Raw genomic sequence first — 26,744 nt, forward strand, 5'->3', positions numbered from 1 at the left:
GCACTGTCACTAAAACTAACATTAAACCTAGAAACCAGGGGCGACGCTACCGAGGGGTGCAAGGGGTGCACTGCACCCGGTCGCCGCCTAAAAGGGGGCGCCGGCGCCTTTTTAATAAGTTGTCCATCGTTGAGAAGCTATACCGAAATATTTAACTAGAAAGCTAAAAATCATTTTTGTTCTTACGTTGGGTTGGTATATTTTTACATATATGGATTTGTCTGTTTTGAAGGTTTATAAATAACTTTACTTTTTGCAATTTGATTCGGCCGTTCTCGAGTTATTCCAACTTTTCTAGAAAAATCTGCTCCAGCGGACATTTGTTCAAAAAATCATAGAACACTCGATTTTTCAGATATCAATTTAGGATTCAGAACATGCTTAAATAACATGATGGAGTATATTTTAGTACCGAGAACGTTTGGTCACTTTACTATGGCACGTTAACTTTTCAAAATTTGGAAGTACCATAACTTCATTTTTTTAAATGGCACCCCCCATATTTTATTACTTACAATTAGTCGTCTTCGGCGTCTCATTTTACATCTTTTATATTTCAAATGTCCTATGCCTAAAATTAATAGTTTGAGAAATAATTAGGGTTTTTTGAAAAATGCTCACATATCATATCGATATTATTAACCTAGTGTGCCATGGAAAACAAATGTTTAATGACTTATTGACAAACGTCAAAGTCTGATTTACGTTGTTTGATGCTTGTGAGTCTAAAACCAGTTAAAATGGATATTAATAACGTAAATAATGTTTATACAAATGAAGAAATCCATCATTTATTTTTTGTGCACGAAAACTGCGACAAAGTTCTTAGTAGAACTTGCAGAATGTTTAATGAAAGTTATCCACATTTACCTCCGATGACAAAAGGTAAATTTAGAAGAATAAAAGCAAATTTTTTGCATTTTGGACGAATTAATCACGTGTTAAACTGACCAAAAAATGTAGTAGATAATGCAACGGAAGAGGTGACCTGAAATACCTTGGCTTATTTTGAGCCCAGTCTCAACACCTTATACAGTTTGTCCGTAAAGTAACGGATATAGGCGATAAAATCATTATAAATAGTTTATGGAAAAATCTCTGAAACGGATCTAAAGATTTAATTTTTTTGGTGTAGATTTTAAATTTTCTCCGCCATTTTTAAACGAGTTATGACGTCATTGATATTTTTTTCAAATGACAGTCCACCATTCTTACTACGGAATATGAATTTTTTTCTGAATCTAATAGAGTCAATATTAACGTTGGTTACTTAAGAAAATTTTCGAGAAAAATTACTTTAAAGTTTAACTACTTCAAATTTGATGACATGATAAAAATAGCAGTAAGCATGAGTAACTATGCTAACCAATTATATCAAACATTTTCCTAAGTGTCAAAAACTGATTTAGTAAGTAGTTGACCTCTTTAATACAACATATCCTGATCGCCAACTCATTAGCCAATGTATGGTGAGCCTAGCTGTGACTAAATTTAAAAAGCATGGGCATTTCTTGAAGTCTGGCCTACCAAATGTTTCAGGGGAGGTTCAACAAAACGTGGATTTGCTGGGCAAGAAAACCCTCATGTTACTGTAAGGAGTATTGAGTCTAATTTGGACATTAGTAAATCAACGGTTCACAAAATTTTAAAACCTGCAAAATATCATTCCCATAAAGTAAATATCATTCATGAGCAATGAATCGTAGTTTTTGCAACGATGACCAAGACTGTCAAAAACATAATTTTTTCCGACGAAGGAACATTTACACTGACTGTACAAGTAAAATAGACAAAATTGTTGGTATTGGGTTAGCCAAAATCCAAATTCGCAAAGAAAGTCGCACACCCAATATCCGCAAAAGATTTGAGGACACCTTAACTGGAAAGAGATATTTAAATTTTTTCAAAACGTTGTCAATCCATCCATTCCGATAATGTTGACCCAACTCAATTCCAATAGCAGTTATTCCAACAAGATGGCGCGTCACCACACTTCAAGAAGCTTTACTAAATCAGGTTTTGAGACTCAGGCAATTGTTTAAAATAAGTGATTACCATGGCTACTGCTATTTTTATCATTTATACAAATTTGACGTACGAGAACTTTAAAGTAATTTTTCTCGAAAATTTTCTTATGTAAGCAATATTAATATTGACTGTACTAGATTCAGAAAAAAATCTTCTTTCATATTCCGTAATAAAAATGGGGGATTGCCATTTGAAAAAACATCGATGACGTCATAACTCGTTTAAAAATGGCGGAAAAAATTTGAAATCTACACTAAAAAATTGCAAAAAATGTAAATCTTTAGACCCGTTTCAGGGATTTTTGAATAAACCGTTAATAATGATTTTACCGCCTATATCCGCTACTTTACGGACACACTGTTTATCATTTTTTATAAAAAGGTTGGATGGTGCTCAGATAAAGGACAACTTCCGGTTACGCGGTTCGCGTGAAATTTACGATATGAATGTTTCTCATAATTTTAATCGTTTATGCAATATTGCATTTGTTTAACTCTCTTTACACCACAAGTTTATATAGAACAAGTTCAATATGGTTTCAAATAAAGTACCACTTTCGGTTGACGAATATGATCCAAACTTGATACAAATCTTAGATTTTGTTACTAACAGCTACATACGAAATTTCATTGCCGTAGCTTGCTGGGTTTTTGAGGTATGAATTTTGTCCGCCTAAATTCATGAAATTGACCACTGTGAGGCGCCACTCCGGTTCCCGCACCCGGGCGCTTCATTAAGACGACTAAACCCGAATGATTCTAGTTCTTGGTCTAGCGCTACACAACAATTAAAACTAGAACTAACACTAGACCTAGAACCAGAAAGTTTCGGGTTTAGCCGTGCGTCTTCAGACGCACGGCAAAATGTTTGTAGTGTCAAGACGTAGAACTAGAATCATTCGGGTTTAGCCGTCTTTTGAGACGTGCGGCTAAACCCGAATCTTTCTAATTTCCTTCTAAATTCGGAATTTCTTTCCGAATTTCTTTTATTTTGAGAGGTGTACTTGAAACATTTTTGTCAGGTGAATACATTTTGTGTTTTGACAGTTTATAATTGTCAATTCAAATTTATATTTTCAAATGTTACGGTGTTACCAGCTGCTACATATCTATTTCCCTCAAGGTCTATGGAACATGTTCTATAGACCTTGTATTTCCCTACATTGGCATTGTCACAATTTATATTATTTTTGAGAAAAAAAATGGATAAAAACGCGAATTACAAAAAATAGCATAAAAAACACGTTTCATAAGACTTAAAGCACTCATTCATTAAAAATTGAATTCGTGCATTTCCAACGTGTCTTACGAAACTTGTTTTTTAATATACTATTATGCAGCATCTGACTTCCTCATTAGTATAATAGCAGGTAATATAGCAGGTGTACCATGTATTATGTAGCAGGCTTCAAAATAATGTAAAAAAACTCATATGTTGTTATCTGATTTTCATTTTTTTTTCATTTTCGACAAGAGCTCTTAGTAAACGAAGCCGGAAATGTTTAGAATTATTAAAATAACGTTGACGATCAATATTTAATGGTAATGTATAAGATTTTGTTTAATTGTAGTTATGCAGTAAGAGTTATGCAATAAAAAAGAAGAAAATAAAAGTAAATCGGATAAGGACATCAGTTTTCTTACATTATATTTTAGTGTACAATATACTCCAAAACTTTGGTCCGTTCCTCCCGACTCATCCGGTAAATAATAATATAGTTATTAAAATTTTAATTATTATTAGGTTTATACGTTTTTGAAATGTGTAGTTTTCTTTTGGTAACAAGTAACAATACTGTCAATAGTAACCACGCCATCTATTAAGAAAATATCAAATTATATTTCAATGCCATAAATCAATTCTATTATCAAAATAATCATTTGAGTGTTTAATATAATAAAATCTTTGAAGCGATCATAATACATCAGAATTTGTATTATATTTTTGAATAAGCAATAAATTAATTGAAATAAAATAAATTATCTTTTATTAAATATTTGACATCAACTGTCAAACCAAACTTGAAGGTTATGTTTACAACTCGTCAAACATCAACAACAACAAAACGCTTTCCACGATGGAAATGAACGTGGAAACGGCAGTTCGTGTGTGTCCCATACAGTGTAATAATGGAGATATAATTTGTGTACAACCAAACGTTTACAATAACACCGTGCAGTTGGGAAACTCACAAAATTATCCCGTAAATTACGCATTGCCTATAGACTGTAGCCAAAATTTCATTTTTACATCGTTGGTTTCACCACATCTCAATTATCTTTTTGAAGGATGCGATGTATCAATCGTTACAGTTGGACAAAGCGGAACGGGAAAATCCTACACTCTCCTTGGGCCAGGATTAAACTTTGCATCAAGCGAAAGTGAATATGGAATCATCCCTCGTTTTCTACGAGGAGTATTCTCAAAAATATCCTTATATCGAGAAAGAAGTTGCTCGGTGCATATAACATGGTCGCAAATTTGTGGTGAAAACGTCCAGGATTTATTGGTTGGTGGAAGTGTTGAATGTAGTAGCGTAAGTGAAGCTTTTCAATTGATACAGCTGGGTATGAGTAATTTAGCACCAAGGTGTGCTCACTCTTTACTTACAATTACATTAGAACAACAATGGGTTGTTGATACAACTGTTCAACATCGCGTTTCAACAGCTAGTTTTGTTGATTTAGCAGGAAGTGATAAAATATTAGTTTTAGATAACAATGGGATGACTCAAAGCATTCCAACGGATTCTGGATTGTTAGCACTTCAACAATGTATTATATCATTAACAGAAACGTATAATTCCATTCATAATGTACCTTACAGTCAGTCAGTTCTTTCAATGTTATTAAAGGATTCATTTGGAGGAAGAGCTAAAACTTTATTAATTTGTTGTATTTCACCATTGATGCGTGATATATCAGAAACTTATTATACAATGCAATTTGCAATGAGAGCCCAAATGGTTAAAAATATAGTAACAGTTAATTCGTATACAACTCAAGAACTCCCAGCTGAAAATTTGGACGTTTTTGGTTTACAATTTGCGGCAAATCAACTTTTTAAATTAGTTTCAAATGCTGAAGAATTATTTCAAAAGTTAGTTACAAATGGATCTTTACCGAGAAATGATGTGGAACAAATTTCACATTGGTTAACATTAAAACAAGAATGTGAAGAGTGTTTAAGTGAAACATCAGAACCTCATCGTTCTTTAGAACGTATTGAAGAAGAAATTGAGGATAGTTATGATACTAGTTCAGAGAGTGAAAATTTAGAAATCGAGGAAATCACAGAGAAATTGCAAGTTTTAATGGAAAATTTTAAATTTAAAACTGATAATTTAGTTGCTAAAAATTCTAATTTATCTGATTCTTTAAAAAAATCAAATATTAAATCCATTAATAGCTCAACAAACAGTGAGTATCATTCGAAAGGGGCCCGAGGGAGAAGAAATTCAATACATTCTGTTGAGGAATTGTCACCATCTTTAACAAATACACCCAAAATCCAAATTGATTTTGATGATGATAAAATTATAACCCAAGAAATGAAACAAAAAATTTTAAAACAAATTTCAATGAATTTAGAAGCTTGTGAAAAACAAATTGGAGAATTAGAGCACACAATTCGTGTTAAAGAGAAATTATTACAACAATTACAAAAACATAAAGATACCAAATCGAATGCTCGAGAAAGAATCGAACAGAAATGTGAAGATTTAAAAGAAATGCTTCAAAGCGCCCAAGTTAAATTGTCAGAAGCAAATGTAAAAAATGATCATTACTTAGAAGCCAAATATCGTTTAGAAGTTTCCGAATTAGAAAAAAAAATTAAAGATGCAAAATCAGTTAAAACTATTGCTGAAGATGGTAATCGAAAAGTGATGGAATTAGAAAATAGTTTGCATACATCAAGAAAACAATTAGATAAACTTCGAAAATGTAGAAAAGAACATGAACAAAAACGCGAATCAGTTGAATTACAATCAATTGAAAACAAAATAAATATGTTATCTGAAATAAGTGAACAAGAAAAAAGTTCTTCATCTGAAGAAGAAGAAACTCAAAAACTTCCAGAAGAAAAATTAGAATTACTCCGACATGAAATAAGAAATTTAAGAAAAACTCGTGATCTTTTATTAGAACAGCGCTGTAAAATCGACACGAAAATTGTTGATACAATACAAGAAAGAAAAATGTTTCAATACGAAGAAGCAATCGAGGCTATTGATTTAGCCATAGAGTACAAAAATGAATTAATGTGCGGAAGATCATTAAAAAAATTCATAACAAACTCAAAAGAAGAAGTGGATAAAATGTTAATGGAACGTCTAACAAAATTAAACGAACACGAAATGCGCGCTTTATTACACAAATATTTCGATAAAGTCGTTGATTTACGAAGTAGCAGTAAAAAACTTGAACTTCAAGTAATTTATATGGATACGCAAATTGAAAATTTAATGAGCCGCGTTCAAAGTTTAAGTGATAATTTAAGGCAGGTTCGATTAGAATCCGAACGAAGAATTGTTTCACTTCAACAACAACATGAAGATAATTTACATATTGTTATGCGACATTTAGCTAATGAAGGCGAAAACGGACGGGTTGTTTCTAAGATTTTGGATCGTTCAAATCACGCTGCAATTGCGATGCAAGTCGCTCGTGGTGGTAAACAACATGTCGATCGGAGAAGTTTGATTACTAAATATACAAGCTTCGCTCGTCGAGAAACTTTACCAAGACAATCTCAAGCTGCGGCGCAAGCTACACCGCAAACTAAAGTTACTAGACAGAAAAATAAATTGATTATTGAACAAAGTAATAAGTAAAAGAAATATTACGATGAATCGTAATAATGTGGGAGGTGAGTCATAAATATTTGTGTAAAAATATTATGTAGAGCTATATTTATGAAGAAATTAATGAAAAATAAGCCAGTGTGGCTATTTCGTGTTTATTTAAACACGTTTTGAAAATTAATCAATTTTTATTTATGTCTAATTTTCTTTCAATCCAATACAATGAGAATTGAATAACGCTGGACTCGCCCATTTTTTAAATCAGCAAATTAATTATTAAAAAAAAATTAAACAAATTTTATTTACAACATTTTTTCTTATTATCAACGATCAATATTCAATATGATTACAAAACTACATCAAATTTTTAATTATTATGTACTGAACATGTAAAAATTTGGTATTATTTGAGAAAAAATCATTAGCACTAGGTTTATGGGAACTAAGAAATTATTTACGGTACATTAAAACCAGATTAAATTTCCTTTAAACTGCTCGTTATTTCATCTTGATAGCTCAATTGGTTTTTGAGATACGATTTTTTAAATTTCTGTAATATTCAATATTCTAGCAAATTGCGTGAGATCTCCGTTGCCTCAATATAAACTTCTTTTAAAAAAATTGAAACTATCATTTAATAATTTCCATATTATCTTTGAGTTAATCTGCATTAATGAAATTAAACATTATATCTAAATTCGCTTCATTTGTTCATTAAAAAATTTATTGAATGAATCGTTGATTGCTTGTTTTTGAAACGAATCCCGCTTCAGTGGTGAACCTAGCAATGGTATTTTGGATACCATAAATAAGAAGACAATGACCACAGGTCTCTCTCTCTCTCTCCCCACCTTGATATTACTTGAACATGTCTTATACCTAACATATTGTACATTATACAACTTATGATTTGTCTACTTTTATGGTCAAGTTCGGCACTTTCAGATTTTATCTCTTTTAAACAACTATAATTAAAATTGTTCCCTATAGGAGTACCTACGGGTTTATAGTCATGCATATTGAATCTTTTGAGTACATTTTCTAGATAACTTCGTTGACACAAAGTGATAATGGGCGCGTTCACCAACTGTCAACGTTTTCAAACGGAGACCAAACTGTTATCAGTTATCAACATTTCTGGTGAACGCAACGCTAACTTCAAACGTGTTTGGTAAACGGCCACCATTTTATCAATCGTATGATTTTTCCGTTAGCAGATGCAAACGGTGTTTGGTGTTTGTGTCATCTTAAATTTAAAATCAACAAAAAAGAATGGCAGAAGCCCAAAATTATTTATTTAATGGGTTAGTGTATACTATCTTTGAAAATGAAGAAATTCATGATAAATTGAGCGGTATGATCTATAAATTAATTAAAATTGTAAATAATTGTCATTAAAGCGCCATCTGTTGTTATCAAACCATATGTCTATAGAAAAATTGGCCGTTCACCAAATCACCAACGCAATCGTAACCCGTTTGCGTTTGATAACGTAAACGGAATTCTCTGGTGAACGCGCCCACTGCCTTTATTTACGTCTTGTGTGATTCATATATTTTGTTGCCATAACGAAGCACCGTTATGGCCATATACAGCTTTCTTTAATTTACACACTTTGTGTTTGACTTCATAATTTTTTGGCAGATATATCTTTTTCTATAGATCTTCGAACAATTCATCAATGGTATCTTATACTAACCAATTATTTAACACACTAATTGCTAATAAGACTCTAATTGTATTTAATTTTACAACAGGTGCATAAATCTTTTCAGGTACCCCTTACTGTTGAAATCCTCTTGCAACAAGTGTGCATTTAAATTCTGTAACATTGCGGTTCTCATCACGTTTTCTCCACTATGTCCCAGTGTTATTTTGTTTTGATATAATGCTTTTACCGCACATTGTGTTGCACTCATTAACATTGTTAATTCTCATTGCATCTTCATATGTTAAGGGTTCATCCAAATTAACGCTATAATAGTTCTCTTCGTTCTTCTTTTTTTTTGACCTCGTCTTCTTTTTCCTTGTAATTTTCTTCGACATCTAACTTTATAACTTGGTCATTTTCTGGTTGATTTTCATTTTCTGGTACAAACGTGATCTCTTTTTCTATTATCACCAAAGTTCTATCAGAAAAATAGACTCTATATCCATATTTGCCGCTTTCACAAAAATCTTCTTTTCCATTTTCTTTTCAGCTAACATTGTGCTGAGGAAGGCTACCTTCCTGATTGTGCAGACCTCCCTTTTTGCTTCCCAATTTTGTTTTGGAGTGTACGGCACTGTCAGCTGATGTGCAATTCCATCACCTTTCAACAAATTTGTAACCAATTCATTTACAAACTATGTACCGTTACCACTTCTAACTATCTTAACGACCTTTCCCATTTGTGTTTTTACCTTAATTATGAAAACCTTTAATTATTTATACATTTTCGGTTTTATTCTTTATACAATACAGCGTATCCCGTATCTTCCGCATCAGATTTTCGGTTGTGGAATACATTATTCTGAAGCGATCTTTCTAATAAATTTTTTTCGAAATGTTTATAATAACCGCACGGGAACTGTTTAACGACGACCAATAACGGACGACTTTGATTCACCGAAAAAGTTTATTTCTTTTTCCGTGACGAATCTATTGGTGAGTACACGTGGGAAACAAGTTATCATCGGCGTACCGGAGCGGCCGAGGGTGGCGCTGATTACCTGAGTCTGATTTGCGATCTGCTGATTGGACGAAAAACAGTTCGTTTAAACAGATCCCGTGCGGTTATTATAAACATTTCGAAAAAATTTTATTAGAAAGGTCGCTTCAGAATAATGTATCCTACAACTGTATAATGCTCTGATGCGGAAGATACGGGACACACGTATACTGTTTTATATATGAACCGTCATCTTTTGCCAAAAACTTGTATCTGGAGCCACCTAACAGAGGTTGCTGAATTGACCACATCAGTCCATATAAAAAATCTCGCAGTTTTATCTGATCTTGACGAACTTACATCAGATGGCTCTCAAGGCAAAATTTAAAATTTGTCTGAACCTGGACTCGTTATTTCTTTATTGCCGCCTTGATTTTCTTGAATGTTGATTTTTCTTGTTGTTGTACCTTTATACCGGGTGTCCCTCAAAAGTGGCTCACCCCCATATTTTTCTTTATTATTGGTGATATAAGAAAACCATTTGGAATGCATAGTTAGGTCGCTAAAACGGATTATTACGACATAAAATCATTCTTTTTGTACTTCCGGTTATACCGGATGTGAGTACTAATTTCGCTATTTTTTTAAATCTATAATTTTTTTTTCTTCAGTTGGGTAGATTGCATAATTTCAAATAACTTTTACTTGAAAAAATTTTCACGATCGCTTATAATTTTTGAAAAAAATATTATTTTCGTTATTTTATAACGTTTTAATACCTTCGGAAAATGTATTACAACTTTTGACGCATAGTAGCTAGGTTAATAGTATAAACTACGTTATGTCCCTCTTGATTTGCTATTTCTCGAGCAGTGATCACAGCTGTGCTTTAGTCAGTGGTTCTTTTTTAATAATGGTGTAAATTAACAGTTGTATTAAATTAGTTTTAAAAGAAAAACGCGATCAAACAATTAAGTTTAATTCAATTATTTTTGATTTTTTATTCTTTTACACTAAATGTTCTGTAGCTGATAGTTACTTACAATGTCCATTGTACATTATAATTTGGATTGTTTACTTTATTTTGGTTAAAACCTCTCAGATCACCTGACCTCACACCTTTAGATTCTTTTTATGGGGCAAAATCAAAAATGAGCTGTATAATACACCAGTAAGGTCTCGTGAGGTATTAGAAAATAAATCGAGTTAGAAATTGTATTACCTAAAAATCTCCTCAGGAATAACGTCGAGTCGTTAGATCGACAATACGCAAGATACAATTATGTCAAAATCGAGGCGGGAGCATTTTGAAAATTTAGAAAATTAGTTTTTTTGAACTTACAATTGAATTAAATTTAATTGTTGGATAGCGTTCTTCTTTTAAAACTAATTTAATACAACTGTTTACACCAATATTAAAAAAGAACCACTAACTAAAGCATAGCAGTGATCACTGCTCGAGGAATAGCAAATCAAGAGGGACATAACGTAATTTGTACTATTAACCTAGCTACTATGTGTCAAAAGTTGTAATACATTTTCCGAAGGTACTAAAACGTTAAAAAATAACGAAAATAATTTTTTTTTTTCAAAAATTATAAGCGACCGTGAAAATTTTTTCAAGTAAAAGTTATGTGAAATTATACTGTCTATCCAACTGAAGAAAAAAAAATTATAGATTTAAAAATAATAGCGAAATTAGTACTCACATCCGGTATAACCGGAAGTACAAAAAGAATGATTTCATGTCGTAATAATCCGTTTTAGCGACCTAACTATGCATTCCAAATGGTTTTCTTATATCACTAATAATAAAAAAAAATATGGGGGTGAGCCACTTTTGAGGGACACCCGGTATAGTGTCCCTCCTTCTACCTCGTAACTGGTTTGTTAGAACTTTCTTAGGGTCTACTATTCGTATTTCGAGTTTTGAAATTTTGGTACTAAAGGTCAACAAAAATTAATAATCATCCGTAACTTTCCATCTAAAATACTATCAAGGTCTACCGGAAGTGTACCACAACTTCGTTATTTTTTGGAATACTATAGTTTTTATTACACCTTTTACATGCAAACAAATATGGTTACTTTAATAAAAGTAATTTAAACGCTAGGTACATTTAATCTACCTAGCGTTTTTCGTTTTCGAGTTACAGTAGACTCCGGTTATTACGTGTCCTTACAGGATCAAAAAGTGCGTACGTTATATCAGGGGGTACGTTATAATAAAATATCATTTTAAAATGGTTAACCACATGAATAAATTGGTGTTCAAAAATTTTCATGTTCAAAGTTTTATTCGAAAACGAACTAAATATTAGTAAACAATAAAAATATATTGAAGTTATGAGAATTATCCATGTTGCAAGTAAAAATGAAATTTGAATATGAAAATAAAACACAAAATATGAACTTCGCACTTGCAGAGATTATTTAATGTAAATCGGTACCGGTTTTGAAGTTTATAACTTCATCTTCAGCCAAAAACTATACAGAGAAATGAAAGCTATTATATTATATATTTAAAAAAAGTTGTTCTCTCATATTGGGAAATCATATGTACGAAATGTCGAAAGCCGTTTGTATTTTTATTAGAAGGCCATATTTTTGATAATCCTTTAGTTTACTAGCTCTTATTTATCAAAAATAATAAATAGAAAAAATAAATGAAACAATGCAAATAAAAATTTAATGACAAAAATTAGATTTGGATAAAAAATTTAAAATATAAATTTTTTATTAAATTTATGAAAATTTCGAAATAAAATACGATAACATATTTATTTCGTTGTCTTCATCACTGTTTATGTTATCACATTTTATGGTTTCTTTTGGTCTTGATGTGTCTACAACTAAGAAAGTCTTTTTCAATTTAAAATATCAGCGTTTGAATAATTTGCATAATTATGTTTATAAATGAATTGTAGAGAACTAAATTCTCTTGCTGGTAGGCTAATAAAACATGGGACGTTCCAGTTAACATTTTCAATTTGCTATTCAATGTACGAAAATGGTAATCCAATTTTTGATCAACTTATAAGATATTCTGAAAAAACAAATCATAATCTATTTGATACCATCTGAAGAGTAATCGTGCCAATCTAAAATTTTTTGAATGAACGTTGGTTGAGAAATAGGATTTTAAAGAGCCTGGTGAAGTTTGTCAAAAGAAACTTAAAATCAAAATAACTCGAAAACGAAAAACGCTGGGTACCAATAACTTTTATCAAAGTCTCCATATTTTTCGCATATAACTAGAAGGCGTAATAAACATTATAACATTCCATTTAAAATAACGAAGTTGTGGTCTACTTTCGGAAGTGGTGGCCATCTTGAAAGTATGTTACATCAAAAGTCACGGATGATTGACCCCTACTACCAAAATTTCAAAACTATACGAATAGTGGAACCTAAAAAAAGTTCTCACGAACCTGTTACGTGAGACACCTGTATAGTAACTGTTCGAAGTATTTAATCCATCTCTCTATAATTTTACGTGGGTCGTGTAATATCTACCTTTGCACATCCTGCTTATCTGCCTTAGATACTTTCCTCCTACAATTTTTGGTAAAATTTTCTGACCTTACCATTGTTTCTTACGGTCTCCATTTCTTAGATCCTTTTTTTCATACTCCTTCTTTCTCTTTTTATATATTTTCTTTTCTTGTTATCTCTACTCCTTATAGATTGTTTCCTATATTCTTGTTCTTCTCTATTGGAATTGTCGGTACACTTCATTCTTCATCCCTGCTCTTAACTTAATGTTTCCAACGTCATTTTGTGTATTTGCTTGTGTTTAATCAAATGAGATTCTTCTTGTCCACCATACGGTTTTTATGCCGTTTGCTGAGGACCGGTGCACGTTCATAGTATTCTGCTTCTCCTCCGCGTTTTCATCTGGGGTATGTTGATGTTAAAGAATTTCCCTCTTAATTTCATTTATAGTCTTGGGTTCATCTCTTGGAATCCTATGACGAGCTGTTTCTCTTTTGTGGCAGCTGTAGTATCTATCACAATTGCGCAAAAGCATTTTTTCATTATTTATCCATTTCACTCCTGTATCGATATCCACCTTGCATTATTTTAGTATATCCAAAAGTATTCTTGTGACGCCTCTTCTATACAGTGACCCATGAGCAGATACTTAAATCATGTTTCCTTGTCATATTTTGGTTAGGTCGTTGCCGTTGTTCATCCAATCCAAGGCTCACCCTTAAAATCATATCGCCCAACTTATTTTTTTTTATTAAAACCTAAAGAAAACTTTAAACACATTTATGTTGTAAATTTAGACATTCCGAGTAGTTAAGACTCACTCCTTCTTGTTAATAAAACCATCACTTAATATTTCTTTTACTTCATTAACAACATTACATTTTTTTTTGATAAAACGTTACAATTTATAGAATTAAACAATTTTTGGAGCCGATAATGTTAATCAAAATATAAAATATCGTCTCCTTACAGTAGTGGTTAATTGTTATCGTTTCTTAATGTTTGAAAAAATATATTACTGAATTTTCTGAAAATTGTAATTAATTTGCTAACAATTAATTAATTGATAATCATAGATAATTAAGGTTATATTAATTAATAATTAAATTTTTAAATGTAAATTAAATAAAATTGTAAACATTAAAAGCAATAATTGCGGAACAATTTATAGACGTAGAAAAAGGTCGTAGAGAAACCGTATGTATCGCCTATTTTTTTTTTTTTAATTAGTATTTTAGATAACTAGTCAGTTGAGAATCTCGTTTTCCTTTTTAAAATGTAATCTAATTGTAACTACATAAAATCTCGTGTACATTTTTTAAATGTAAATAATTAAAAAAAATAAACATGACAACTCAAAAAAAGATTATTGTCAAAACTCTTTTATTTATCATAAACTTGTCACTCAAAAAAATCTTATCCTTCTTTTCCAAAGAAGTTCAAAAAGACTGCAAAAGAAAAGGAGTACATGGATTTAGATTCCCTTTTAGATACATTAGAAACAACCGGACATAGCGGGCAAGTTTTGAGCACCGAAGAAGGAATAATACTCTACAATTCCTTGTTACTACTTCAAAATGAAAATCATTTTCGGAAAATTTACTTTTGGGGTCGAATTTTTGGTGTGGAAAAAGATTATTTCTTGGCTTTCGGTTATGTAAAAGATGCGTTACTGGGTAAAATATTTTATTATAGCACGAATTGTATTGATTGGGGACTATTGCCTCATCCAACAGAACAAGGAAAACTTTTAACACCACTTTGTGTAACGAAATTTCACGGAGATCCAGCTCTAGTAGTTGATATTCTTATCGAAAAAGATGAAACGTCTTTGGGACATGTTTTCCATGCACCACAAATACGGAAGTTAAAAGAAGAAGATAGACTATCATGTACTGTTTATTATATAAACGAAGAAGCCATAATCGTACCAAGAGGTGCTTTATTTAAACGGCCCGATGGTGTAAACGTTGAAAATCTGAGCTTCGAAGGACTCGAAAGATTGGAAGCTCAAGAAATCGCATCGTTTTTACATTATAGAATTCCGCGTGAAAAATGGAATACAAATTTATTGACTAGGAGCGATTATAATTACGCGATGGATTTTTTAGATCCCATCGATATGGATATTCCGGGTGGTTGTTGGATGATTCAGGTCACTGCGGGTGGAATAATGCAAGTTTTACAATCGATGTATTGGCCTGGATTTGTTTTTTTCCATAAAATCGGAACCACTAAATATGGATACGCTTATTTTGGACATGGAAAAAAAGTTATAGATGTACCTTTTATGATTCCACCTATTTAATCGTTTATTTATTATTTAAAATAAAAGTGTTGAAGGAAATAAATTTAAAACTAAATTTGAAAATTTTAATTTAATCTTTATTAGAGAAAAAACAGCAATAGGATCTTATATATTTGATTTGCACGATTTGTAGATTGGTTTGTACAAATCCAGATTTTCTAGAGCATTTTCGCATCATTCCAAAACCAACAACGATTTTTAATTTAAGCGTTTAATCAATTACAATAATATCTCATACTAAATTTTCCATAAAACCATTTTTACCTTTCTTGAATTTTATATTATTTTATAAACTTATTAGGATATTCTGGGCATCTAACTTCATAGTTTTGATTGATTCCACAAACTGCGTAGAATCTCTGACATATGATTTTGTTTTACTTGTAAAAAGAGATAGAATCTTGGCAAGGAGTTTCGCCAACTGGTACGTCGGAGAATTTGTGGCAATCGTGAATGTATTATAATTATAATTTATTCACTAAATAATAAAAAAAGGTTGGTGATATGGATGTTATTTACTTTGTTATTTTCTGAATGATGCAAATGGATTAAAAGAACCGATTGACCTCTTATGAAATATTCTTTAAAACTCGCATATGATTTCGAGATAACATATTAAGGGACAACATATTAAAGTCGCCTACTAGTGTCATTTGTTAATACCTAAAATATACTATCGAAATTAAGAAAGAGTAAGGGGGAATAACAAACTGAGTCCTCCTAAAATGCACTGTAAAATAAGAATCAAGAACGATAATAATTCCATGCGCCGTAGAGTAGTTGTTGCAGTGTTTGGCTGACAGAATTGTAGATAATAATAGACAGCGATTTCAGTGAGTTTCAATTGACGGAAACAACGATAACTGTGTTTATTGGCAGTCAAAAAAGACAAGGGATATGTATGACCGAATGAAAGATGTATTGAAGAAATTCGTTGTTCGAGACTAATTATGGTTTGACAAATTTTGTTGTGTGTAGAAAGAGAAATAAACTATAAGAATTCAACAACATACGAATTTTTGGCAAACAAAATAGTTCCTTGAGGGGTCTCATTACTATTCTCCCAACAATGTCCTTCCAGTCATGGTCCTTGTACAAATAATGGCATGCCTACCACGGAATCTTACTCGTACAGGATCTACGAAGACATGTTACAATCCCATTTTGCATAACAGATCGAGGGTTCAAAATATTCAAAATATATAACAACTAATAATTTTATCAAGTTTTTAAGAAGTCATAACTCACATTACTACCATAAAGACGAATAAAATTTCTTTACCTGATGAATATGTTAAACCATCACGGGATGTTCGTTGATTGTCAGCCTGGAAGTCACTTGTTCGACACATTCGCTACCCATGAAAGAACCCATACAAAGAAATAAACATTTCCTCATTTATCCTGCTTCTATTGACTAAGATATCAAAAACTTTATTTTTAGTTGAATAGTGTCATCATTCATATAGAAAAGAAAACTTAAATAGAACGCTGACACTCTTAAGTATTAAATTAACCCATTTGAAAAATTCAATAATATATGTTTACCAATAATTATACTTTTCAATAACTATCTGTCGTGCCCAGATATTAATAGCTGCTGATCTGGAGAAAAAGTTGAGCATCACATTCGATGTGGATGTTATCCACATGTTCCTCATTTATCGTAACCACCTTAACTTTATAGTCCTTTAGAGTTTCTGATCACTTGAGTACAGTCTGTTGCAATTTCCTGGCACACGATTCTGAGGTTGAGAATGGCGACCACCGAAGTTTCTGTTCTTCTCTTGCATGTCTTCACCACTTCATCCATAAAACATACAAATGGGTATGAACTGTTCCCCTGTCTAACTCCTTTTTACATAATGAATTTTCTTGCCTTGACACCTCATCAAATGCAGAGTGCATATCCATGAAAGCTAGGTATGCAGATTTCCCTGCAGATACCCATGCTACCAAAATTTCAAAGCTACTTATACGAATAATGGAACCTAAAAAAGTTCTAACGAACCAATTACGTAAGATACCTGTATAGGGATGATTATGTTTTTTTGCTAATCTGCTGGTATCTGCTCTGGTCGGCATTTCTCTTCTATACTTCATTTTCTTGATACCGTTTTTCACCTTCTTCATCGCGAACTCTGATTCTTCTCCTTCCCTGCATCTGTCTCTTTTTTGTCGGTCTTGTTCTTCCTCCCGCCATTCCGTTTCCCCTTGTCCGTCATCTATAAATTTCTTCCATTTCTTCTTTCAAGCTGTTGTTATTGTCTTTTATGTTCCTTACTTTTCTTCCAGTTTTTTCCACGTATGTTGCTCGGCACCTTCCAGAATTGTCTTGAGAGAAGTTTCTTTCCAGGTTTCTTCTAAACCTTCCCCAGAGTTTGTTTTGGCCAATTTACGTACTTCTTCATAGTCTGGTTGCTGTCTGGACCTCTTCCATCTCAATGCCGCCTTCTTCTCTGCCACTGCTGCCTTAACCTCATCATTCGTCGGTGTTTTTCACACTTTTCCTCATTATCTTCCCTCCATATGCTTCTAGAATGGCTCTCCTAAGAATGTTCCATTTCTCTTCCACCACATCTATTCCAGTTGCCGGTGTCCTCAGCATTTCTTGTAGTTTTTCTTGATACCTTCTTTTTTGCTTACTGTAATCTCTCCCATCTTATTCTCTTGATGGTCTGAAGAAAGCTTCGCCCCTCTTATAATCTTGATATCTTTGAAAGAATTCTTCAGATCTTTTAGAATTATGAAGTAGTCAATGATACTAGTGTAGCGAGTGTTTTCAGACGATTTCTTCTCCTACATATTGATTCAGCACGCCTCCACTTTTAAAACCCATTACGACTACTCTTCTCCAGGAACCTTTTATTATATCCACTTTCCTCTGCAGCTCCTCAAAGAAAACTTCATTCTCTGTCATGTCTGAATCTTCAGTTGGCGCATATACCTGAATAAACCTGACGGGAACATCCAATTCTAGATTTACCCAGTAATTCTGGTGTGCACTGCCTCTCATAATGTGATCTTCTGATCCGTTTCTTCGGTAAAAAATTCGATCACATTTTAATGCAGCAAGAACATCAGAATTCCAAGCCAAGAAACTAGGCGTACCCAATATAACTGTTTAAAGAAGGTACAATTGACTGTAATAGCATACAAAATAATAGTGATCTATACTGAGTTATTACTAAGAATACTAATCTGATAAAGTTCAATAATGAAAGTAAAGGATTCATATCAGCTACACTTGATGCCGAATTAGAGCCTTGGAAAAACTACTGGAATACCATCCATCGAAGCTTTGGCAGTTTATGAACTTTAACTAGCACTTAAATTAATTTGTGTGTTATTAAGCGTTGAAATTGCGGAAAGAAGTTTTTTCGTATAATAAGGCTAGAGGCATAAATATAATCAATAATTGGTCAAGAATGGTCAAATTCAATGACTTTTACAGGGATATTAATATTAATCCAAAAATGTATTAAATAAATTCTAATTCTAAAAGAAATATTATGCTCACGTAAATTCTCACTAAAGATTTTTTCAGCGATAATTATTTAGATCAGTGGTTTCCACTAATTTTTGATCAAGATCTGGACTTTTGTTCGCGAGCGACGTTATGGACACCACGAGTTCTAACGAAAATTAAGGCCCGAAGCCGTAAAACTAATATTTAAGAAACTGTGCGCGATTTTAAGTGTTCACATTGAGATTTCGTAAATGTCCCGGAGGGGTGAAAATTTTGAAAAGTTCTGGCAGGAGTTCTGAATAGTACCTCACGAGTTCTAAAAGATATTTTAATAAAGTTTTTAGATACGTGCATTCGTTTAATAGTTATTGCAAATTTTGTGATCTCGTTTTGTGAACTTAGCACCCCAAAAAGTCGATATCGATGTTTTTGCCTATTTTTGCGGAACTTTTAATAAAAATGGTAGAGAACTATAGAACTCAATGGGGTGCAATGGGAACTCAAGAGAAATTTGAAGTTTTAAAAAAATGAGGTGCTAACTTCACAGACGTCAAGACGTGGGATTGTAAACTTTCACAATTTACATGTTTTGGTACCCCTACGTATTTAATGTCAACGTCTGGGTTGGGTCTGGGTGTTTATAATAATCATCTTTTCGGGCCATACTTTTTGCCACCACAACTAACCACTGCGGCGTTCTTGTAATTTTTGATAGCTGAACATAGTGGTTTCAACTTGATGATTGTGCAGCTTATCATGGTAGGGTGGTAAGAAATTGGCTAGACAACTATTCCTGCAAGATGGATTGGTCGAGGTGGACCAGTCGCATGGCCCCACGATCTGCAGACCTTAATGCTTTAGAATTTTTTGTGTGGAGATATTTGAAAGGAAAATAGTATGAGACACCTGTTCCCACAAGGGATGAACTTTTAATAGAATTAGGAATTGAACTAAAATTAGAACTAAAAAAGTCACTTCGAACCAGTTTCTGAAGAAGGTTGCAACATGGCATCCGAAACGTCAAACCTTTTCTTAAAAGAGGTTCGTCAAAACCCGAAAGTTTCTAGTGTTAGTTCTAGTTTTAGTTCAATTAACTCCGGCCGTGAAAGCCTTCGTACTTATAGGATTAGGAATGCTTGTAATGATATAAGGCTGTTCTTAAATATCATTACTCGATCAGTAATTCGTCTGTCAGAATTATGCAAGCAAAATGTTTATTTTTTCAACAGTTTCTTTAATTTCTTTCTGTTATTATTTAGATTAATAGTTATTTAACCAACAAGTCTATTAATGGCATTTTAATATACGAGTTAGTTACAATATTTTTCCGTTGACTGTCCTTTCAACAAAATAGAGAACATCCATCGTTGAAAAATCTCCCAATTCTATCACTGGCAAAATAAAAACCTCACTCTTAATGTGTCAAAAGTCAAAACTTAATATTGTAGTCTTACCGAATAGATATAGTGGTCGATTGGGTCGGTATTACCGATTTGATTGGAGAAAAATTGACTACTATATTAGTTCGGTCGGACTTTCTTAAAATCGTTTATTAATTGAAAATCATTTATTAATAGGTGTCATTAATGAATGATTTTGTATACATTTATAAATCATATAAATACACAGTCGACGGAAAAAAACATTAATAAACTAAAACATTAGTTAATTTACCTACTTTGTTTCCATGGCACACATTATTTGAACTATCTTTAACTAACCTCTAAAAACATTGGTCTGTATCGAATAATAAAAAGCGGATTTTTTTTGTTTATCTTGAAAACGATAAACTTTAGCGTATTTTGATAAGAGTACCCTTTTTGCTTAAAAAGTACAGAGAATAAGAATTTTTATTCAAATAACCAAAAAGTATACTGTCAGAAACGTTATTGCTATTTTAATCCGTAAAGAATACGTTACAGAGCGGCTATAGTAACACGGACTCCATAATCGTCCTTCTAATGCCAAAAAACCTCCGTATACCAAATTTGAAAAGATTCGGTTGAAATACACGTCTAATATTAAATAAAAATCAATTTAAAAATTTAATTTGAACATCCTGTATCTCCAAAACAAAGCGTTTGTCGACCTATGTTTATATGAAATTTTTGTGTTAATTTTAAAAGATCTATCGACTGTTAAAGTCCTGCTACAAAAACCTGAAACACCTGTATACATTACTTTGTAATATTTTAAAATAAATTTAGGACGAAATTTGTAAATTTGAATTTAGCGCTGCCATCTATTGTCAAATATTTAACTTGATTTATAAAATATTATTATAAAAAGAATTTCATAAATTTTATTTTGATATCAATATTAAATTATAAAAATAATAATATAGAATAATAATCGATAAATTGTACGAAATCAAAGCTAAATTGTATAAATCCAATTTTAATACTGCCATCTATTAACTAAATTCGAAATATTATTTGACATCTTCATTAAAACGTCAAAAGTGATGATTGCGGTTACAACATTCTCGATGGCGCTACGATCGGTTGGTCGTATTCGTTCAGTGCGCATGTAAAGTATCAGACGGACCTCAGGTGAATGTAAACCATTTTTATTTACGTGTTTTATTTCGCGTGACCGTTCGTCAATAATCACCAAAAAAAATCGTAGTCAGAGTGCCCATTAATGTACCAACTTCGAAATGGAATAAGCAGTGAACTCAAAACCGTAAATGTAATCGTATAAGAAAATTTAGGATCGCGATTCAGTCGCGAAGTATTTTAATAGTAGTTTTTCATAGTCGTCGTTGTTCCGTTTTTCAATCTCGCTCTGTTGAAAGAAAATTCTTTGTTGCGAACCAGTTTTTTTTTAATACACGGGCGAGTTTCCGCGCCCTCGTCGCGCGGGGTCATTTCCGTATTGGTTTTTATAAAGGAAGAAAAATAAAAGAAATCGGTCATCGTATTACGATTAAGGTATTCTTTTTGTGTTCGAATGACATTCGCGCTGTTGTTGAACGGTGAAGATCGATTGTCAATTCGATTTGTTAAAAATGTCAACGAAATAAGGTTAGGAACGCGGACGTCGCGCGTTTCTCGTGCATTTTGAGACTGCCCCCGAGCTCCATTTATTGTGTTCTCGGTGGGGCCCCACGATTCGTGTGTGTTTGTGTCTGTGCGTCTAGCCAACCGCCGTGGCCTTAAGGTCATACACGCAAAGGTGAGCCACGTTTAACCTATAACTGTTAAACCTAGAAAATTGCATTCACACAACACAATTTCTTATTAACTCGTTGTCTTATAGTGTTGACACACATTGTGCAAGAATCTTTTTTCACACACAAGTCACAACACGCCTATTATTTTACAAAAAAAAAATAGGGCACAATGTCGTCTGTATTTCCTATTATATTTAATATGTTTGTTACGGTTTTAGCAAATTATGGCGTTCTAAAATTGGATCTTTTGTTTGAATGAAAATTTATAAAATGGACGAAGATTTACTTTATTTCATATAATATATTTGCTACATCATATCCTTTAATTGATTCTAGCTTATCAAAGACGTTTTGAACAAAATCAACAATCCATTTTATGAATTAAAATTAATTAAAATATTTGTATTTAATTTGTTGATTCTAATTTATGCAGTTTTGAGCATTTCAAAATTGAGGTTAATATTTGAAGGAGTGGAAAAAATGAAATGAAAATATAACATTGGTTGATGATAATAAGAAGTCATAGAAGAGGTCCATCTTATACTTGAAAGCATCTTTATTAGCCAACTTCAGGAATAGTATCCAATCATTCCTTCATTTAAGATTTCAAATTATCTTTAGCTTTCTCTCTAGTTTCTTTTATATATCTCAATTTTTTTTAAGCACCATATACATATCGCAGAATCCACCCACATGAAATGATCAAACAAAATCATAAGTAATTTCTTACTTAATCAATTTGTAATAAAATAATGTTTTTATTGTAGATTTCTACATGATTACAATGTTCTAAAATAATCATTTTAGATTTTTTATCTTCTTATTAACCTCAATGAAAAATTTTTTGTTTTACTAAATGTACTATTTATTTGTGGTATGCATAAACTACTTATTTTGATTATTTCAGAACGAATGACCCTCATGTGTATGAAGCAAAAACCATTTTATTCCAGAAAAAATATACTAAATAATAAACCCAATTTCATGAAATTTATAGCTTAAATTCACCTAAAAGTTTGATAATTAAATTGATAACATTTTTATTTTCACATCTAGATGGAATATGATTTCAGGCTCAATTTTATATAAAGTTTTATTATTTGGAATTTGTACTGTCCTGTTTTGAAGATAGTGAGTGTATCACTGCCATTTTTGCAAGGTTGACGAACCCTTTCATTTCATGTAACATGATTTGTTACTAGCAGGCATGGGATGGAGAAGAAATACCTAGAGATTGGGAGGAAAATATCATAATACCACTCTATAAGAAGAGATGCGCACATGATTGTGATAACTATACTGCCTGTCATCATGCATACAGAAAATATAGTTAAGGATAATCAAGACAAGAATCAGACTGCAGGAGGAACAAAAGTAGAAACAAGTAGATCACATATATGCAATTAGAGTAGCAGCAAGAGAAGAGATTAGAAGAAGGAAAACCTAAACATTTGGCGTTCTTAGACTTGAATGCAGCGTTCGATAGTATTGATCACAGGAGAGTCACAAGAGTGTTGTACAAGTAGAGGGAGTACAGTCACAAGAGTGTTGTACAAAAGAACAATGGGAATAGTCAGAATAAGAGGGATGGAGGCTAAAAGTTTCAATATGGAAAAAGGAATCAAAGAGCCAGACTCCTTTCCCCCCTCCTATTTATTGGGGTTATAGACCAAATTTTAAAGAAAAGGAAAAGAGGGCACCGAACCTAACACTCTGACGCTGGAAAATGGATGAAGTAAGCCTCCAAAGTTTTGAGTATGTTGATGACACTAATATTTCTGGCGGACACGGTCAGAAACTTGCAAGCCTCAGTCAACAAATGGAATATCAATGTATAAATTGCAGGAATGGAAATAAATGCAAAGAAAAGAAAAATAATGAAGATTAGCAAATAAATCGGCAAGAAGGAAGAAGACATAAACATCAGATGCGGACAGAATACATTAGAGGTAATAAATCGCTACGAATACCTGGGGGTAATGATGAGCAATGACGGGAAAATAGATCAGGAAATAAGAAAGAGAACGGCTAAAGCAACAAAAGTGTATTACCAGATTAACACAACATTGATAAATAAAAAAGGACTGGTTAAAGATACACCTATACAAAACAGTATATTGGTAAATATTGATATATGGAAGGGAAACCTGGCCAATGCAGAATAAAAGCAAAGTAACAGCTGCAGAAATGAGGTACCTAAGGTGAATCTTGCTGGTATTTTGTTCCATTCGGCTTGGAGAGACACGTAAGTTCTTTCAGCGAATTTAAACGGTTGTTGCACTCCTTAACTCGGCTACCCAATTCGTCCCAGAGCTTGTCGATGGGATTTAGCTCAAGACAGGCCAGTATATTCGGGTAACCTCATTGTCACCTTACCAATTAATGGTTGTACTTCGCAACACAACAGCTAACGTTGTTGTACTGAAAGTAACATGAGTTCCCTTCATAAAACTGCCATAACGTAGGAAGTACATTGTTATCCAAATCGTGGAGAAGGTGAGGGTTCCAATCCATATCAGAAGAAACACCCCCAGACCATAATTTCACTTTTGTCGAACTTTACTGTTGGTACAATGCATTCGGACTGGAGACTAACGCCATACCCAGACCTTGCCATCCGATCAACAACAACTCGATTAGATTTAGCGGTCAAAGGATTATGGGCGGCAGCACTACCATTAAATCCACGTAGATTTGCTTCCTAATGGATAGTATTCATTGAAACAACACTCCCAGATGTCAGTTTAATTTCCTGACGTATGTGGTCCCTTGGTTGGGTGAATTACTTCTCTTCAAATCAGTTAAGTTTGCTCTGTGTGGCATCTTGCTTGCTAATAAAGCCAATCTTGTTAATTATACTTTGGTTGTCATTCAAAAATTTTTCCATTCAAAAATCCTCCCGAATGTCGCACGCATCGTCGACGTACTTGCTTCTATATAGTGCTAAAGAGAGGTATATCCCTGCGGACCTACATTCCATGTGGTGCATTATCAGTCGTTATCATGAGATGCTAAGTATAACCCTTAGGGTTATTAACACATAATAACTTTAGGGTTATTATTATATAATGTTCATAATTGGTAATTGTTTAATCATTATATAGATATTATCATATAAAATCACGAAAGGTTTTGTGGTTAGGAACTATTATAACCGCGCGAGAAGTTTGCTGATGTTCCTTAAAGTAGGAGAGAACAAAGGGGACACCACGAAGGCATAGTAAGCTTAGATGGAAATAGTCTTTGTTTCTTGATGGACATAGAGTTCACGCAACCACATGCTGGATTCAGATGATCTGTCTCCTGCAACCGGTTCCTAAAGAAAATCTCACCAATAATCTTTTCAAATAATATCGGAAAATTGATCAGCGTTGCCATTCTGCATCGTTAACATAGATTTTACGACTTTTCATTTATGTTTTTCTGTATGGTGGTTTATGTTCTTTATGGTTTCTCAGTTAAATGTCCGTACAGAGTATTTATTATTATAGATTCAACATATTCAAAATAATTGAAAAGCCCTTGAATATCCTCTTAAGATTTATCATTACTGCAATTTACGTAAGTTGTTGCTATCAACTTCATCACTATAAAAGAACTTGAAGTTCATTTGGCTCCCTTTTAAATCTGTGGAACTGAAGGAAGTAGTTAATTTATTTTTTAAACATCTTTATTCATTTAAAACTTTTAGTTAAATCAAGAATATTTATTACTAACTACTCACTACCACAGGTATTACTCACTCCCAGAAATTTAAGCTTGAACTTACATTTCTTTTTGAAGCAACATCTCTTCAAAAGTTGAAGATGTGTGTAGATGGATTAAAGCTATTTTGCATACAAACTTCAGTAAACATCTAATAAACATAATATTTAAACTGCTTTTTGTTGAATAAAATGGTTTTTGTTTTATGACATTGGGATATAAGTTTTACATAAAATAAGTCTATGTTAACGTCTGCAAATGCTCAGTGTGTTTAGTAAAACAATAATTGCTGGTTGGTTGGTAAAAATATATAAAAAATTAGTTTTATTATTTCTGGACTTTACAATAATGTAAAAACATATCTCTATTAGACCACTCGCAATGCATAGGTACATATTAGTATACAGTGTGCGGCAAAAGTATGTAATAAATCCAATAAAACGCTTATAAAACACTATTTTACAAATACAGCGAAACAAGTCATAATTTTGGTTTTTTAAAACACACATTTTGAGTCCATATTCACTTTGCGACAGACTTGTTTTGCCATTTTTGCAAAATAATGTTTATAAGCGTTTATTAAACTTATTCCATAATTTTGCCGCACACTGTAATAGGACAAAGTTAAATTAAGAAGAAGAAACTGATATGCTCATGATTCAATTTGATGGGCTAACTAGAACCAAAGAGAGTCGAGAAACTTATTTAGCTTCTATCATTTCGACCTTTTGGTAAATCGATAAGCACATGTACGCAGGTTTATTAAACTCTAGGGATTTTTTGGACATTTGTTTGACAACAAATTTTGCGTCAATAGTGGATCTATTCTTTCGAAAAGTTTGTTGTTCTTCTCGTATACTTATGGTTTTGGATATTTCTCAGAGTATAATTTTTGTGAAAGCTTTGAAAATGCTTGAAAAAAGCAGTGCTATTCCTCAATACTTTCCTGGGTGCGTCTTTTGTCCTTTTTAAAAATGAGTATCGTTGTGTTACTCATTCGGTATTTTTTGTTATTTTATGATATTTTTAAATAGGGTTAATATCTCATTCTGTATTTTTTTCATTCCGTATGTAATTATTTCATTGCTGATTTCATCTACTCCAGGAAT

General features: G+C 32.5%; 3 protein-coding genes across 12 annotated transcripts in view; all 3 read left to right on the forward strand.

The window, feature by feature from the left end:
- The first annotated feature begins 4,053 nt into the window (after nt 1-4,053).
- On the forward strand, nt 4,054-23,696 carry LOC111422135 (kinesin-like protein costa). Of its 2 annotated transcripts, XR_011641845.1 has the most exons (2): nt 4,054-13,395; nt 23,687-23,696. XR_011641845.1 is itself a non-coding variant. In XM_023055367.2 (1 exon), exon 1 carries the CDS (start codon nt 4,106-4,108, stop codon nt 6,860-6,862), a length of 2,757 nt encoding a protein of 918 aa, XP_022911135.1. In that variant the 5' UTR covers nt 4,054-4,105; the 3' UTR covers nt 6,863-14,356. The 2 variants fall into 2 exon arrangements, 1 of the variants encoding a protein (XP_022911135.1); XM_023055367.2 differs by lacking the exon at nt 23,687-23,696 and having other exon boundaries at nt 4,054-14,356.
- LOC111422148 (Radial spoke head protein 9) lies at nt 14,353-15,341 on the forward strand. Its single transcript, XM_023055376.2, has one exon. It carries the CDS (start codon nt 14,447-14,449, stop codon nt 15,284-15,286), a length of 840 nt encoding a protein of 279 aa, XP_022911144.1. The 5' UTR covers nt 14,353-14,446; the 3' UTR covers nt 15,287-15,341.
- LOC111422123 (ubiquitin fusion-degradation 4-like) overlaps nt 21,275-26,744 on the forward strand; it is a 41,203-nt gene continuing 35,733 nt past the window's right edge. For 6 of the 9 annotated variants that reach the window (XM_023055345.2, XM_071199958.1, XM_071199960.1 and 3 more), the window contains exon 1: nt 21,276-21,932. The gene's annotated coding sequence lies outside the window, so the exon portion shown is untranslated. Of the gene's footprint in view, nt 21,933-26,744 lie in introns of all 9 variants that reach the window. The other 3 variants (XM_071199955.1, XM_071199962.1, XM_071199956.1) reach the window with 2 other exon arrangements.

This window comes from Onthophagus taurus, chromosome 11 (assembly GCF_036711975.1).
Source record: "Onthophagus taurus isolate NC chromosome 11, IU_Otau_3.0, whole genome shotgun sequence".
Classification (NCBI taxonomy): Eukaryota; Metazoa; Arthropoda; class Insecta; order Coleoptera; family Scarabaeidae; genus Onthophagus; species Onthophagus taurus.

Coding starts and splice junctions, on each gene's coding strand:
- LOC111422148 (XM_023055376.2), top strand. CDS start 14,447: ATGGATTTAGATTCCCTTTTAGATACATTAGAAACAACCGGACATAGC.
- LOC111422135 (XM_023055367.2), top strand. CDS start 4,106: ATGGAAATGAACGTGGAAACGGCAGTTCGTGTGTGTCCCATACAGTGT.